Below are 17317 nucleotides of genomic sequence, written 5' to 3'. Positions count from 1 at the left end.
TGTCCGCCAAATATTCCAAAACAGAACTACATAAAGAAAATTTTGATGGCCTAAGAATCATTTAGATTCACTGAGAAAAAGTCAGGGATATTGAATACAAATATGAAAACATTCACCAAGTTGACTACTCAAACCCTATATTACTTCGCATTTATCAGCAAAAGTAGTATATCAACAAAATGAAATTTAATGGAAAAGTAAATCAAGAGAAGTAACATGGTCATTTGATGGTGACAGAGAGACCGGGGTACTATACTTATGAACACTAGGCAAGAGAATACCTGAGTCAAATACTTGAACGCATCTACCACAGGAGTGATCATGTCCCTGTATGCTTCGATCTGCACACCAAAGTTCCAAAAATGACTCTCCCAGGAGTTGGTAATTCATTACACGGAAAGAAAAAAAAATTAAAGAAAGGAACTGTATACAAAACCTGGTGAACAATTGTTCGTAGTACAGTCATTGGATTGGCATGAGCTAGTTTTGCAACCATCCTGCCTAGCTGCTTCAAATTCTCCTTTGCAAGCCTTTTCAAAATTCTTCTGGTATCCAACTATAAAACAACAGAAATAAACTCATGGTCTTAAAGCATCAAGCTCAAAAATAACCAAGAATTCAATCAAATCATTTTTAATAACATACCTTGGCAGTTTGCCGGGCAGCCAAAACCATAGGATTTCTTTCGTCTTCCTTTTCCCATTCACCATACAAACGGTATCTCACCTAAATGAAGTTATTCGTCAAGCAAGAAATAAAACCTCAAAAGGGAATGTCAAAATGCATTTACAAATGCCCACCTCATATGGAAGGAGACTCATTACTTCCCAAATCTCCTGCCCAACTGCTGGATTTGCAGGTATTAACTGTATGGAAGGAAGTAGACATGTTCCCAAGGCTTCCTCTACCCTTAACTGAGCCTCCTTCAGGTGCAGATGAGCATTCCCATTGACACCAAGGATAGGTTGAGTGCTTGCTGCTCCATCACCACTACCTACAAGTTCAACTGCAGACAAATAGTATCCTCTCAGTACTCTGCAGACCTGTACATTAAGAAAACACAAAATAACCATTACTAGAAGAGTAAGAATTCAGAACAAGGAAAACACAACCATATTCATAGAGAAAAAGGAGTTATCAGAATACACAAATGGAATGCACCTTTTGTAGCAATAAAGTATCACGGCAAAGGTAAGGTCCAGCAGTAGCCAGCATCTGAAAAAGTTCCCTTGGGAGATTAATGGAGGGCACATGCTCTGGTGAATTTGTTGTATCCATAGCATCAATAGGAGCTCCATATAGAGAGCCAAGACTACGAAGGTGTGTTTGACGGACCATATCATATGCAGGAGAGATTGATTTTTCAATCAACCTGAACATACAGACATATCAAAGTGTTATTTACAAGGAAGTGTGGATAAAGTTACCAGACCAGAGGTAAGGGAAGGGAAGAAATTATGTATGGGGAGAAAATGGCTTTTCTGGTTGACTTCTTTGATTGAGCTCAAAAAGTAGCATTGGATCTCAGTCTGTACTTGTGACAGCTTTGATGTACATGTACAGACTACGTAAGGTCACATATGCCGAGGCAAAGTGAAATTGGATCATATTCTAAAAGAAACAAACACAATAGATTACCTAAACAAGCCATTGCCTATTCGTATATGAGCCACAGGATTTAGTGATGACAAACGATCAAGTAGCATATGAGCGTGATACCTGCCAACGAAAACTCGTAAACAATAACATCTTACATATAAACTCAAATTATCAAGTTATCAGAAAAAAGTCCCAAGAAGCAAACAAACAGAACTAAGATAATAGAAGCACCGTGAGGGAGCTATTACCACAACTTATCAAAAAAATGGAAAGAGTGAACAAAAAGAGTTGCATAAAACATTATACGACAAAAGTAGTATCCATAAACAGGAAAATTATTCTATCTCATGGAAAACTATTCTACCTCACATGTAGCAAGTCTGATATCAAAACTACGAGTAGCATTAATGCATTTTCCATTGAGAGAGGAAAAGGAATTTGTGATCAAATTTTTGACAGGTAAAAAGATGTAAACAATTGGATACAGAACACCCAAAACAAATATTAAATTGCAATCCTGACAAGTACAGCTCAAGAAGTGCATCATTCCGATGCAGCATAAAGTATGTCATAGATTAACCCAAAAGCAAGCAGCAAAAATGTACAGCTGATGCATGATATTATCAAACGGATATAATGTGGAAAGGGAAAGGAAAAAAAAAATCACAAAGGAAATAGGAGCAACATGAAGGAATATGCGACAATACAAGTTTCTTTTGGCTCTAATAAGATTTTAGTCAATCAATCTTACCAGTCATCTACACAAAGAAAACCAGTTAGCAGCCCCAATGTCTGACTATTTTCAAGCTCCAGAGACCGCTCATTGACTGCTTCAGCTTCCGTATCCAAGGCCGCAAAAAGATCTACTGAGACATCTCCTTGCTTTTCATCGTCCATCAGATCCTTCCCAGTAGCAGCAAGATTTATCTTTCCAATTTTGTTAGCCTATGGAATATTAATATGTTATTTAGAACAAGTGAACAAAAATCAAACAGAAATGTGTGAAAAAAAAAAAAACTTAATTAAAAACATAACTCAAAAAGAACTTTTGGAGTTCCACAATCAATATAAATGCATGTCATATGCACCCGCTACAGAAATAAAAAAAAAATAGAACAGCAGCAGCAGTAGATATATCTTAAGTCTACAACAAATGAAGGTATCATTGTTTCTACAAAGAATTGAAATTACATGCAAAAACATATCCAAAAAACCTCCACTGCATAAGGCTCGCAGAGCTGATGCAGGATCAGAGAAGGTTAAAAATAATATGCAATAAGAATTTAAGATGGATTCAATTTTTAGCTCTGATAACAAAAAAGAAGGAAAAAAAACCGGCAGAGCACTACAATACAGGTACCTCATCAAGTCGCTTGGTAGAAAAAGCATTATAATGCTCAAATGCCTCATCATCCTTGGGAAGTAAATGAACATATCTGTAAGACAAAGGTTGCCACCAAATGGTCATTTTAGAGCCCTGATGCGAAATTACTGAACAAGAGAAACATGATCATATAAATAAAATTGAAAAGGTACAACAAATTCTCCAAACAGATCACACCACATGAAAACAACACATTCAAGGTATGTTGTGCAATGTGAAAGAAACAAAATGAGAGAACTAGCCTCCAAAAGAAACATAGGCCATAGGACATTGCACATCTTATATATATTTTAACACGTCTCCTCACGTGTGGGCTGGACAATCTAAAGGCCCAACACGTGCATAACAAATGAGGCCCTCACTTGGGGCAACAACAAACACACAAAGGCCCACACTTAGGGCAACAAGAAATGAGGATTTAATTTGCGGAAGCAAGGTTTGAACCCAAGACCATGCGCTCTGATACCATGTTAAGATTAGTTACTTTGCCATTCAATCCAATAAGTTAACTTATTGGTTGGGACATTTTACATCTTTTATATATATTCAAACAATGTTTATGAACTCTATTTTGGCCTTTGTTTCTAGAATGGAAATCTTCACAACTGAAATGCTTCATCTAAGTTATTTTTTGGTTCATGACTATTGGTGATAAGGTTGGGTCGGAGTAGTAATTCAGTGCTACAAAACATCCATAATAACAAACACCACCACCTAAAAAACACCAGTGAAATTAATGACACAAATAAAACCGTTTCAGTCACAATGATAGCTGCATTTTCACTAAGATAAACTATCACCAAAAGAATGATTACATTGAGAAGCCAAAATTTTAACTTACATGCTATCCAGATCAATGAAGTCTTCCTTCACCAGCAAAGCCGTAAGCTTATAAAGATCAAATGGTACAGCACCATTTATCTCCATACGTTGATAATATTGAAACTTGAAACCAAGAATTTGCGAAGCATGAGACTGCAAAACATAATACTACTGTGAGCACCAAAAAAAAAAAAATTTTAGCATGCATAACTAGAAGAAACCCTTCAATTTTAACAAGAATTAATCATACCCTGGGAAATATAGGGATCAATCCTAGAAAGACGTTGCTATCCAGCTGAAGTTCAAAACACTCCAAAACCTGCCAAAAATAAAATAATTCAAACCCACAAGTGAATTTTGTATCGTAAAATTTCACACAAGTACGTGGAGATGAGAAATAGATAGGAGTAACCAAAACCACTCACAATGTCAAAAACACGGTTTGGGTCCAGATCAAAATGTCCAATTAAAGACTGCAAAAGTTTATATTAATCAGAAGGTGAAGTTAACATTAGATATACAAATGAATGGTAAAGGTAAACAACACCCGTGCACAAGGCTCCCGGAGTGGGTAGGGTCGGGAACAAAAAAAATTACGCAAACCTTACCCACACATAATATGTGGAGAGGTTGTTTCAGGAATTGAACTTGTGAAATTCTAAGTTGCATCCTTGCAACTCTACCATTGGACCACATGTTAGCTAGTAAAGGTAAATAATTCCCGTGCACAAGGCTCCCAAAATGGACGGGTTGGGGACAGACAAGATGTACGCACACCTTATACCCCACATAATATGTGGAAGGACTGCTTTCAAGAATTTAACCTATTAGCTTTAGGTTGCACCCCTGCAACTCTACCACTGGATATACAAATGAATAAAAATGAAAATTTTCAGTCAACCTTAATTATCCCTATAGTAGCTGCTGATGCATTTTGGGTTGAATTTTTCGAACCTCTGCAAAGAAGAGTGACCTACATAGCCACAAGACAGTGAAAACAGGTAAATATAAACCATCAAAATGAGCTGATTTTAATAGGATACACTCTAAAACCAGCCTAGTCCATATCAGGAAATCATAAATTCAGGATAACTTTCAGGGATCGATACTGAAGTCCCACTAGATGGCAAAGAACTCGTAAAATCCATTGCTCAGAGAACATATTACACATAAAAGTGAAAAGATCGAATTGAACAGCACCCAAAGCCAAGTCCAAAAAGAAACATCAGACAACGACTTGAAGCAGATAACCATACAAACAGAAGACACGTGTAGGACCCTTTTGACCACCCCTTACCCTGACAAGTCACAAGTTCCTTCCGTTTTGTCGCAACATGCTGTAAATTTGGGATTATCAACAGAAGGTTATTAAAGCGTATTCGCCTAAACAAAAAATTCATCCTTTCATTTCAGATCTAATAGCCAATGGTTTGCAACTTTGGCCACATATATGCCCGCAAATGGCTAATATAAAACAAACCCAATCACATAGGAAACAGAACATTAAAGTCCTCCACAACTCTCTCTGTGGATAAACGGATCACCATTGAGGAAGTAACCTCAAAAAAATAAAAGAACAATATTGTAAACAAAATAACTTTGTCACCAAAAGAATAACTTTGTAACCAAAAGAGGAACCTCAAAAAAATAAAATAAAATCTGAGAAGACGGAGAATCAAGTGCAATAGTTTGAAAATATATAAATGGTTTGTGGTCCTACCAGTTTGGCATAGCCTTCGCTCTCTTCTCGAAGAAGGTTAAATTTTGTTTGCTGATAAAGAAGACGAGTATTTACTCTAACCTGAAGTCAACAGGAAACATACATAAGCTGCAAACAACAATTAACTTATACCCTCAATTCATAGCAGCATCACAACGTGCTTAAAATTCCCCGTATTAGACATGTAATCTCCATATTACTTTTCAAAGATATCCTGTTTCCAGGATACAAGAAGACCTCATGTAAAATTAAATAAAGTTGTACATACTTTAAAAGCAGGTGATAAACTGATAATGCACTCATGACAAATGGGAAAGGGGGAAAAAAAAAATCTTATTTCAGTTTAGCTCTCATGCATCCATCAGTAATATGTGTGTGTAGAAAGTCCACATTCCTTCTCTTTTTTTCCTGAATGGATGAAGTCCAATTCTGTAGAATGAAAATTTATCTTATTACTGTCAAAATTTCCTTGTAAAATGTAAAGGGAGGGTTTTATTTTAATCTACATTCTTATATAATTTTCATGTAGCCTTTCTTCACTTGAAACATAGTTTCGCAAAGAAAAATTAGGAATTACTTCTTTAACTTAAATAAGAGAAGGAAAAAAGCGTAATGATAATGAAAACTATATAAGCAGAAAAGAAGAAAAAGAACCCCAAACTTGAGAAAACAATCTTTCAATAGCTGAACATTATTTTGGTAGCTATGCCATAGGCAGATTTTTTTCTTGCAGCACGATAAATTATTAATAATTGTAAAAGTGATACATAGTTGTCCAGCACTTGATTGTCAGGGAGATGAACTCTTATTTAAAGAAATTCCTAAAACTTAACAGAAGGAGGAGATTAAATATTATGCTCCAATGAGATTCCTATGTTGCATTCTACTGTATTTTCATCTTTTTCCCTGCTTATATCTTCTCAACACTCAAAGACTTACACACACATACTATGTACATATTTACAATAAAACTAAGTCGCAAAACATTTCCATTCCTTCAACTGAATTTCTGAGAATTTCTTTCAACACTAATATCAAAAAAAGACGCTCGAATATTACCTATTGAATAATTTACATAATATATCATTAAATATGCTATCAAGTTTAGCAGTATGTAATAATAAACTTAGACTGACAGCAGGTATTCAGTGCAGGTGATTATCCAAAACTCCTATAGGTGTCGAACCTGATACCTTGTTCAGGTTTCCATTGTGAAGACTAATAATGATCTACTGGAATTTATATCAATTCATCAAAAAATATTGTTTGGTACATTTCTCATTATACAAACAGTTAGATGCATTTCCAATCTAGCAAGACAAAGATTCAGTAGAGATTGTTGTCATGAAGGGTGAAGGGAAGGTTTACAGATTTCAAAGCTAGAGCCCGCCACAGTTCTGGTCAGGTATCCAAGTATATAACAACAGAAACAAAAATAGAAACACTAAATTCATGCCGAAGCACCACTTTTCTGTAGTAAAAACTTTGACCACATGACAATATTCTCGACTATGTTGCAAAAATTATTATCAGCTTACCTCTTTGCCCTTTAGATCCTGGGCCTTTATCTTGATCATCTCTGCCTCCCACAGAAATTCTTCCTATGAGACACGAAGCATTGGTATCAAGGTAGTGAAAACGTAAGATCGGATCGGAATCGGAGAAGGGGTGTAAAATCGGAATCGCAAAATCGAATCGTAAAATCGTAAGATTTTACATACAATGTAAAAATAAGCATATTTTGCAATCCTAAGACATGTAACAAGAATAACATAATGCAATAATAATTAGATAATGCCATACATGTTCAAAGTTCTAACAATCAAACATACTAAAAATTAAACACATGCTACATAAATTCAATCTCATGTTCCAACAACAAACATACAAACTAATAAATTAACACAAATCATCAAGATCATCATCTTCACCACTCCCACCACCATCACTCCCATTATATTCATCTCCCTCTCCCTCCTCCATATTCACATTTTCTTCTATATCTTCATCCTCAATTGGGTTGCTATCAAGTTCAATTGTCATATCATGAATCCCATCATTTCCAACCGGTTCAACAATTTGAGCATTGACATCCTCATTAGGAGAAGGAACATCCACACCTCCCTCCGTGATCCATTCATTATCTGAACCAATATCTTCAAAGGTTGGCAACTCCATACTTCTAAATTTCTTATTCTTCAATTTGGAATTGTACATCACAAACACCAAGTCATTCATCTTCTTTTGGTGAAGACGATTCCTTTTCTTGGTATGAACCTAAAACCACACAATGAGTTAATTGAGAAGTATTGAAGTTCCTAACATTTAACAAACAAACTTAAAAAATAAACTCGAATCTTACCATCTCAAATGCACTCCAGTTACGCTCGCATCCAGAAGAGCTACAAGTTAAACTAAGCACTCGAATAGCAAATCTTTGAAGTTCGGGAACATCATCTCCATAAGTGTTCCACCAATCAGCAGGATGCTTTTTCTCTAATAAATCCCTAGCATCAATCCTAGAAAACATACATTGACCATGATGGAATATATCAAGCTGTGAGATTATTGTATTTCTTTCATTTCGTTACTTCTACATGCACTTTTTCTCAAATCTTTCTTGAATAGCTCATTCATGGTCACTTGAGTAGAATTGTTTTTCCCTTTACCCTTATACATAGCTGATGTCATCCTAGTTTGAGACTCAGGTAGTGTTTCACTAACTGAGCTCCCAATTTCATGTTGACGCAACAAACTCTTCCTTTCCTTAGCTTCCATACCTTGAGACAAAATCTCCAACATTCTCTTCCTCACATCATCGGGTACACTTCGACAAGCTCCTACATTATCGTTTGTACAAGCAAGGTGATGCTTAAAACGATATATACCTCCGCTGCTAATTTTGGCACAAAATTTACATTGCACCTTCTTTGCATCATGACCAACCTCAATACCATATTCCCATCCTATATCATTTCTACTCCCTGAAGCATTTTTTCTCCTAATACTTGCAGTTGCATTTCCAGAACCAGAAGTTGACATTTTATTAATTGAAAATCAAAGAACTGCATACCAGAATGGTCGAGGTGTAGAATAGTCACAGAGTCAAGAGAAACTTCAGTATCAGATCACTATTGCATCATCTCCAGGACCACTTGTCGGCGTCTTCTCAGTTCTCAGTCGATGAAGTATTCTAGGTTAGAAATTTCACGAACTGTAATAAGGAGTTGGCTTGGCTGTATAAGAACTTGGGCTAAGGTTGAATTGGGCCAGAATAACATAAAAACTTGGGCTAAGGTTGAATTGGGCCATAATAACATAAGAACTTGGGCTAAGGTTGAATTGGGCCAGAATAATATAAGAACTCAGAATAATAAAAATTGGCCCAAAAAATAAGGCCCAGTCTAACACATAGGCTTATAAGGACAGTTCTCAAGATCGTTAAAATCGTGTATAAAATCGCGATTTTAACGATTTTAACGAGTTTAAGCGCGATCTGCGTCGATCTTGATGTGGCAACGAGTTTACCACTATTCTACTCGAAATCTTAGGTAAGATCGTAAGATCGAGCGATTTTACGAGCATAAGCGCGATTTTGACTACCTTGATTGGTATGCAAGCTTTTTATTTTCCCATAAAAGAAAGTAAAACACAAATAGAGATTCTAATTTGGGAACACAAGGAACCACCCAATTCTTTACCATTAAGATCATTTATACCAACTTAAAAAAAATACCTCACAACGCTCTTGGAAAAGCCTCACAGGAACTAAGGCAGATTCTACCAGCCACTTTGCCTGGGAAAAGAATATAGTAAGGATGAGGCAACATGACAAAGGGGGAGAGACTGCAATAACAATGAATCAAAAAAATCATATAGTGGGACTGTGGGAGAGAAAACAATAAACATGAAGCAATATCCCAAGGAAGGGAAAAGGCAATCAAACAATGAATTACGCAAAGCAACTAATATGTCCTCCGTAGCGACAATAAAGAGATCAGCAAGGACTAAACAATCTAGAAATAATGAAACAAGACAAGGGTGAGCAAGAGTCACATTGGATTTATTAGCACACTGATTTAAGATGTACATTCAACAAACACTACATTTGGAACAAAAGCAACTGCCATCACGCCAATAGGGCCTTAAAAACACTTCGAAGACTCAAGTCTAGAGTAAGACATAAATGAAGTTGGACCGTGTATCACTATGCCAGTACAATTCACATAAATTTACTTATGCATTCATTCTATGTTAACTGATCATCTGTTAGTTACTAAGTGAAAGATGAAAAAGTAGATAGATATATCAGACATTCAGACAAAAACAAAATGTTCATACTTCATACTAAGTCCTAAAAATGACATTCAGACGAGAAAACATACGAAAAAAACTACGATAGTCCAATACAGATAGCAACGAATTTAAAGTTTACTTCAAAAATGCCAACTATTTGCAAAATCACCTAAACATAAACATGACAGATTCAGGTACTAAACCTCCCCTTGCTAGGGCATTAAGAAATATAGCAGGTAAAACAATAATTCAATTTATGTAAATGAAAAACAATAGTCGATCAAAATTCCAAAAATACATGCTTTGATGATATACCATAGTGCCTATAAAGTTAGCAACAACTGTGTACAACATTAACTAAAAATTTGAAAAACCAAATTCAAAGGGAAAGGGCTACAACACACCATGCACCATAATGAATTAAGCTAATAACATATTGAAGTGCTAACAAAGGATTTTTGAATGTCGGAGATGAACAATAAAGCCAATTTCAGCAGAATACTTACCAAGTTTATCAAGCGAGCACGGTGCTCTCCAGGCATCGTAAGCTGCAAATTGTGCAAATATCACATAAGATACGAGGTGAAACAAATAAAATGAAAGCAGAAAGAAAAATATCATTCACAAAAATGCCACAGCTTCAAAAATCATAAACATTTAGAGGCGGTAATTAGTTATACAATTTGGGCTCCAAGTGGAGCTGCACAACCTATTTACAGTCAAGTAGAAGTTACAAGATCAACCACTTTCCTAAGATTACTAGCTCAACTACAATGAAAAAAAGGTATTTAACAGTCTATTCATCCACTTTGCATAAAGCCAAGCTAAGGCCAGTTTGACGCTTGTCAATGGCTAGAATTCTTCTGCATAGACTCTCAATCAATGAAGGTAACTTTAGTTGGAATTCTGGGCTCTTTGCATGAAAATCTTTCCTCAGCAAAGCTAAAGCCACTTCTTTGAACCTAGTCCGTGGAAAGAATTCTACCGCATACAGTCTCCCAGTTGAAGAAGGTAACTTTCGTTGGAACTCCGGCTACCAAATCTCCTTCCAATGGAAAGTCTTTATTACCTACCCCATACGCCATTTAAGAGTATTTAACACAAAATTTCACTTCATAGACACCTAGCTACCATTTCATGCAATCATTTATTTTCAAATTTCATTTACCATTGTCAAAAGTAAGAAACCAATTTTCACTTACATCATCTCTAGCGATTCAGCTACTGTGAGTTAAACCATATTCGCATCAATAATCAATTTACACTTAATCCCACTTCCATTGAAATCTCCAGATCTATTTTCCTACCGACAAGATGAATAGATTTAACCCCCATGCCTTATGATGGCCTTGGCAGCTTAACAATTTCTCACTCCGCCAAACAAAATTTTCCCATCTCAAAAAGCCTCTGAGAAAGAATCTCCTCTGGAGTGCCTTTGAAGCTTAAAACTTATTAACCCTACCTAACAAAAATTTTCTCATATTCTCGCTAAAGCTTCTTCATGACAACCTTCTTTGGAGACACTCTAGGCACCTGCTAAGCACACATAGAGATAAAGACACATGATAGACCAGAAAATGGGATAAATTGCTCTTCAGAAGTGTTTCTTTAACCTCTCTTTCCCTAATGAAATTTTTTTATTAAAATAGCACCAATGCTTAATAAAGCCACCAAATAAGGAGTATTAATTCTTAGTTATGTTCTTTTTGAAAGGAAAAAAGAGTTGTTAGAGCAATGTTCTTGACACTATAAGCCTAGCAACTGTGTAATCTCACATCTGCACCTGCTTGGTGCCTTAATAAAAATTTTCTATTCAAAAAAATCCTCAGTGGGCCTCCAGAAAATTATCCAATTGTTATCTTAAATATTCCCAACTACATGCTTATTCCACCTTTCAAATGCTAGATTCCAATGCTCTCAACAGTTTTGCAAGAACATAACTAGGAACCTGCCTTAGTAAGCCCTCCACCTTGTTTGTGACAAGCTCTTTCTTTTTCTTTTTAAACTTCAAAGGAACATGATTGACTACAACTCCAACCCATATGACCAAATCAGGACCCTTTCAAACTGTTTCCTCACGCTTTCAGTGACCAAACAAAGTATGTCAGTGACACTAGACCACCAAACAAAGTATATCAGTGATACTAAGTGACCAAACAAAGTGACACTAAGGTGAAAATGAAAGAAATTACAACCAACGAAAAAGTCTTACATCCTGAGCCATTTGAGTAACAATATCGGTAAGACTTGAAGACAACTCGGTGTCTGACACTTGATTCACGAACTCAACCGAATCCAATGCTGCTTTACATTTCTGGAACGGCAATTCACCTCGAACCTGGCAATCAAATGCAAAACGCACGAATTTTATGCATGCCTCAATTGAAACAAGTATAAACAAACGTAATTACGTATAGGGCAGCTGGATATGTATCTATAGATACAGAAAGAGGGAGGGAGGAGTGAACCATAGCCCAGCATAGCTCATAGAGAAAGCGTAGCGTGGAGACGGTGTCGGTGATACGGAAGCTGGAATTTCCACCCTTCCATTCGCGAATACATTCCTCCGTAACGTATATACACTCAAAGGCAGGGACAGACATCTTCTATCTCTCTGAGTCACAAACAAACCCTAGACACGGAGGGTTTGAGATGTCGAAAGGATTTAGATTGGCGGGAGTGAGAACGGCAAAGTTGCAATCACACAAAATTTCATGGGCAAATATTGAGAAGAAGAGGGTTTTCAGAGGGATGGAGTGCTACGAAGGTTTTGCAAGTGATTGATATTTGTTCTCTCTCGTTTTTAGCTGCCTTGCAGTTCTTCGCAGTTTCCAGTTCATTCAGCCTGGAATTCGGGGGCAATGTCCAAAGTGGGTTCCGTTTCAATCGGGCCATCTGCGAGCCCAAGGAACTGACCCAAGTTAGGCATGGGCTAACGTCTTAAAAGTTTAGGAAAATTAGGGTTTAGTGGCAAGTGCTAAACAAATTTCATTTTGTTCTTCATAAAATATATATTAAATTTAGATTTTAGAGACTCCTTATGTGGTTTAGTCAAATTCTAAAACCACTCGTCACGGTTCAAAATTTAGGTTTCACACTTCTAAACATGCCGAAAACAGCTGCTAAGAGCAACTCCAACCAGAGAGTCTAGTACCCCCATTTTATTCAGACCCAAGTGATAGCCCTACGAGTAAAATTCTTACTCGGAAAGGTGAAAACTCGGAAGTCGCAAGATATTAATTTGGGTTTACAACAAGTGAGGGTCATACGAGTGTAACCCCATACGAGCAGAATGTTATCCTAATGGTAGAGTCAAGATAGAAAGGTAGTCGCTCATATCAAGATCAGTTATACAAAGCATAAATACATATTGATTCAAAATAGTAATTTTATTAATGTTCAAATGAGATTACAATTACATTCTTCTACAAAACTGATCACAAACAAGTTCAAGAATATGTTTTAGACTCTTCCTCCAATGATGAGTTAGAAGATATGCTTATATTCAAAGCGGAGCAACAGAGGTTGGAGAGGATGAAGGCCTCAGCATAACGTACTCCACAATTGTACATCGATCGAGGCTTTATTGAGGGCCACGAATGACTTTTCAAAGATTATTTTGTTAAGAATCCGATTTACCCTCCTAATCGATTCATAAGAAGATTTCGAATACGACGTGATTTATTTCTTCACATCCAGTCAACAGTAGAAGCTCATGAAACCTTTTTCAACAAAAATGGATGTGGTTGGAAATTTGGGGTTATCTTCACTTCAAAAGATTACAACTATATTCTAAATGCTTGCACACGGTGTCTCTACCGATCTTTTGGATAAGCATATGCATATCGGAGAGAGCACAACAATATTGTTGATATGGATTTAATTGCAAGTGCACAAATCGCACAAGTAATAAAGAGATGAATAAATTATTGTTTCCAACGATGATATATTGGCAATTAAGATCAATGTCAAACTAGTAACAACTATGCAAATTGGGGAAAGGTTTTGTGGTATGTTTTCATTTTTAACTAAACTAATTAAAAACAAAGACAAATCAATCACAAGTATGAAATCAAGGATGGAAAGCACTAGTGTACTTAACTTCACCTCACCTATCCAATTCAATTCCCTTGGTCCCTTAATCCCTAATTCTTCTCTCTATAATGACAGTCGATTTCCCAATCTATTCAATGTTCTATTCCTAGATACATCAAACGTATTTTCAATATAAATCTCTATTATTCCTAACAATCGGATTAATATATCAAAAACCCATTAAGAACTATGAAAATCATTTAACGATTGCATAAGTCACAAACCTATATTCCTATGGTTCATGCTCCCTATGTCATCTATTGCTTGAGGTAAACCCTAGATATCTCATTCCGGTCTCAATCTAGGCAACAAATCAATTGAATGATGGCCAGACATTCAAAAGCATTAACCACACCCATAGACAATCAAGAGAGAGAGAGAAATTAAGAAACAAGGAATCCACGTTTATTGAATCTTCAAGGTTTGGTTACATTAAGACCCTAGTAAGAAATCTAGCCACTCATGGAAGCAAAAGACATCATTAAACAAAGGAAATCAACCATAAAAACTAGGATAGAAAAGGAGAGAGAAAACCCCTTTGTAGACACTCTTCTTCTCCAAGCTCCAATGGTGGCTCCAAGCTCTCCAATGGTGGTAGAATGTGTAAGAATGTGTGAGAGTCCTTTAAAACCCTAAAAAGTACCTATTTATACTTCCCTAAACTCTTATGTCGTTTCTCATACAAGTTGGTGTCGTTTTGGATCAGACCCACTTGAATTTGGAGTTTTTTCACGAAATTTGCTGTGCTGTGAATAGTAATCCGATCGATCGAGAATATTTCAGATCTATCGGAAATATAATCTATCTCCATGAGTTTTTTTGGGTATTTTGGCAGGTCCGATCGATCGGGAATGACTCCGATCGATCAGAAATTGTCTCTGGAGTTAAAATCTTCATTTTGCACTCTTTTTCTCCATTTCTTGCCTTGGCACTTACAATATGCAAATATAGCTTTCTTAGGCAATATCAACTCCTAATGAACTCAAAATGGGATGAACTTATATGTAAAGGATGCACACATGTATGTATATATTTGGCACATCAATTGTCCATGAAGAAATTTGTTAAAAGGGTGATATATGCTTTTGAAAATGAATACTAGAGATCTCCAAATAGCAATGATAGTCAGATTATTAGCAATTGATGAAAATCGTGGCTTCCCTGGAATGCTAGGGAGTATCGATTGCATGCATTGAAAATCAAAGGATTGTCCGACCGCTTGGAAAAGGTAGTTTATTAGCCATATTCATGAACCGACACTTATATTTGAAGATATCACATCGTACAACCTTTGGATTTGGCATGCATTCTTTAGATTACCAAGTTCACATAATGACATCAATATATTGGATTCTTCATTTGTATTCATAGAACTCATGCAAGGACGTTCCCCACCCGTGCACTATAATGTCAATGGTCGCCATTGCTCCATAGGTTACTATCTTACTGATGGATTCTATCCATTGTGGGCTACTTTCGTGAAAACAATCCCTATGCCACAAACTAATAAGGTTAGACATTTCAAACTGTTGCAAGAATTGTGCCAAAAGGATATTGAGCGTGCTTTTCGCGTACTTCAAGTGATGTTTACAATAGTGCGTAGGTCAGTTTGGTACTTCAAATGTTCAACACTTCATGATGTACTGTTGGTGTGCATAATATTGCACAATATGATCTTTGAAGATGAATGACATTTATACGTTCAACCTGACATTAAAGACATATATGAGTAGGCTGAAAATGGTCATTCAAAAGGTTGCAAAATTGTGCAGAAAGCATGTTGAGTGTGCTTTTCACGTACTACAAGCGAGGTTTACAATAGTGCGTGGGCTAGTTTGATACTTCAAATGTTCAACACTTCACGATATACTATTGTAATTTTGCATAATATGATCGTTGAAGATGAATGACATTTACACGTTCCACCTGACATTAAAGACATATGAATAGGTTGAAGGTGGTCCTCCAACTCTAGTATTAGAGCACTTATGAACTCACGATTCGAGATTTTGTTGATTAGTACATCCGTATCCAAGATAGAGAAATACATACTCAATTCCAAACTAATCTTGTGAAGTATTTGTGGAACATTCATAACAATGTGTAGAAATATTGTTGTTTTAAATGTTATGTGTGTAATTTTCTATGTTTTAATTAATTTCTCATGTGTGTGTTTTTTAAAGTTGTATTTCATTTCAAAATGACCTTATTATATATTAAAAATTATGTCATTTGATGTGTCAAAATATAAAAGAGAATTATGTGTTGTGTGTGAAATGTGAATACTTGACAATATCCTCATCATGTCAAATATTTGGCATTTAAAAAATAAATATTTTTATAATATTTATTAGTTATAGAATCGATACCAACGACATAAGTCTAGCGAAGCACTTCATCAATTCAACATTTTACCAATGTTTAACAGATATCGTTGCACTTGACTTTTGATACAAATTTGAACATTTGAGTTTCTACTTTAGCTAACATAGACACTTTAGAGACACCGTTACAAGTATTCTTAGACTTGCACAAGAATATGCATCAAAACTCAGTCCACCAAAATAGAGGTAAGTGGGAGACAACAAGCCAAAGAAAGAGGAAAAAACAAAAGATGACAAGACATATAGAAAAACATCAACACAAATTACTTAGAGCATCCACAGTAATGATTGCAAAGTGGTACTCTACTGCAAATTTAGAGTTTCAATTTTTGACCAAAAAACCCCATCCAGCAGTGACTAGATCCAAAATGACAAAATTACAGAACATTACAGTGAACCAATAGATCTACAGCTCACTATAGCAAATTGAACTAATATGTTAATCTAAATATTCAGTTGTTTTGTCTCTTTTTATTTCTTCTTTTTTTTTCGAGTTCTCTCCACATCTCTCTTCACGCTAAAGCCCCTGGTGCATAGAAGATGCGAGACCGCACTGTGGAAGAGAAAATGAAGAGATCCAACAATTCAGAAGAGCAAATCAAGGAATTCAAGAAAAAACCCAAAAGAACAAATCAAGAAATGATGTCATCTATGTTGATTGGAAAACGAAATCTCAAAAAGACATCGAGCTTGATCCTCGCCCCTTCATGATTTCCCCTATCAAAATCTTCACTATCGATTAAAATAAAAATCCTCACCTACGAAAAAATCTATTTAACATACCCAAAAGGATTACTTGTTGTAGTGGTGCAATAAAAGAAAAGAAATTGAAAAGGGCTTCATTAAAAAAAAGTCTGGAAGGAGGAAAAGAAAAGTCAAATATTGATATATTTAATTTAGTTTACAAAATTTTGATTTGAATTGATTTAGTTTTTAAATTTAGTCATATCATGATTGTTAAAAGAATTGAGTTTAAATAATAAAAATTGATTGTATCAATAAATATTTAAGTAATTT

General features: G+C 35.8%; 2 protein-coding genes across 5 annotated transcripts in view; both read right to left on the bottom strand.

Moving 5' to 3' along the window:
- Positions 1 to 12717, bottom strand: part of LOC119984340 (THO complex subunit 2) — a 30583-nt gene extending 17866 nt beyond the window's left edge. For 3 of the 4 annotated variants that reach the window (XM_038828249.1, XM_038828242.1, XM_038828255.1), the window contains exons 1-18: positions 12290 to 12424; positions 12034 to 12159; positions 10328 to 10369; positions 9262 to 9321; positions 7064 to 7126; positions 5526 to 5606; positions 4707 to 4778; positions 4231 to 4278; positions 4056 to 4124; positions 3825 to 3958; positions 2960 to 3035; positions 2351 to 2544; positions 1639 to 1719; positions 1162 to 1372; positions 801 to 1043; positions 646 to 726; positions 437 to 556; positions 282 to 341 (exon numbers count right to left, since the gene is read on the bottom strand). In XM_038828249.1, coding sequence (XP_038684177.1) covers positions 282 to 341; positions 437 to 556; positions 646 to 726; positions 801 to 1043; positions 1162 to 1372; positions 1639 to 1719; positions 2351 to 2544; positions 2960 to 3035; positions 3825 to 3958; positions 4056 to 4124; positions 4231 to 4278; positions 4707 to 4778; positions 5526 to 5606; positions 7064 to 7126; positions 9262 to 9321; positions 10328 to 10369; positions 12034 to 12159; positions 12290 to 12424 — 1896 coding nt within the window. Of the gene's footprint in view, positions 1 to 281; positions 342 to 436; positions 557 to 645; positions 727 to 800; positions 1044 to 1161; positions 1373 to 1638; positions 1720 to 2350; positions 2545 to 2959; positions 3036 to 3824; positions 3959 to 4055; positions 4125 to 4230; positions 4279 to 4706; positions 4779 to 5525; positions 5607 to 7063; positions 7127 to 9261; positions 9322 to 10327; positions 10370 to 12033; positions 12160 to 12289 lie in introns of all 4 variants that reach the window. The other variant, XM_038828238.1, reaches the window with a different exon arrangement.
- On the bottom strand, positions 7283 to 8087 carry LOC119984355. Its single transcript, XM_038828266.1, has 2 exons — positions 7888 to 8087; positions 7283 to 7802 (listed from the first exon to the last, which is right to left on the bottom strand). Exons 1-2 carry the CDS (start codon positions 8053 to 8055, stop codon positions 7425 to 7427), a joined length of 546 nt encoding a protein of 181 aa, XP_038684194.1. The 5' UTR covers positions 8056 to 8087; the 3' UTR covers positions 7283 to 7424.
- Positions 12718 to 17317: the final 4600 nt, after the last annotated feature.

The sequence above is a fragment of the Tripterygium wilfordii genome, chromosome 3 (assembly GCF_013401445.1).
Source record: "Tripterygium wilfordii isolate XIE 37 chromosome 3, ASM1340144v1, whole genome shotgun sequence".
Classification (NCBI taxonomy): domain Eukaryota; kingdom Viridiplantae; phylum Streptophyta; class Magnoliopsida; order Celastrales; family Celastraceae; genus Tripterygium; species Tripterygium wilfordii.
Note: the sequence above shows the minus strand (reverse complement) of the source record. Positions and strands in the feature narration are given on the sequence as shown.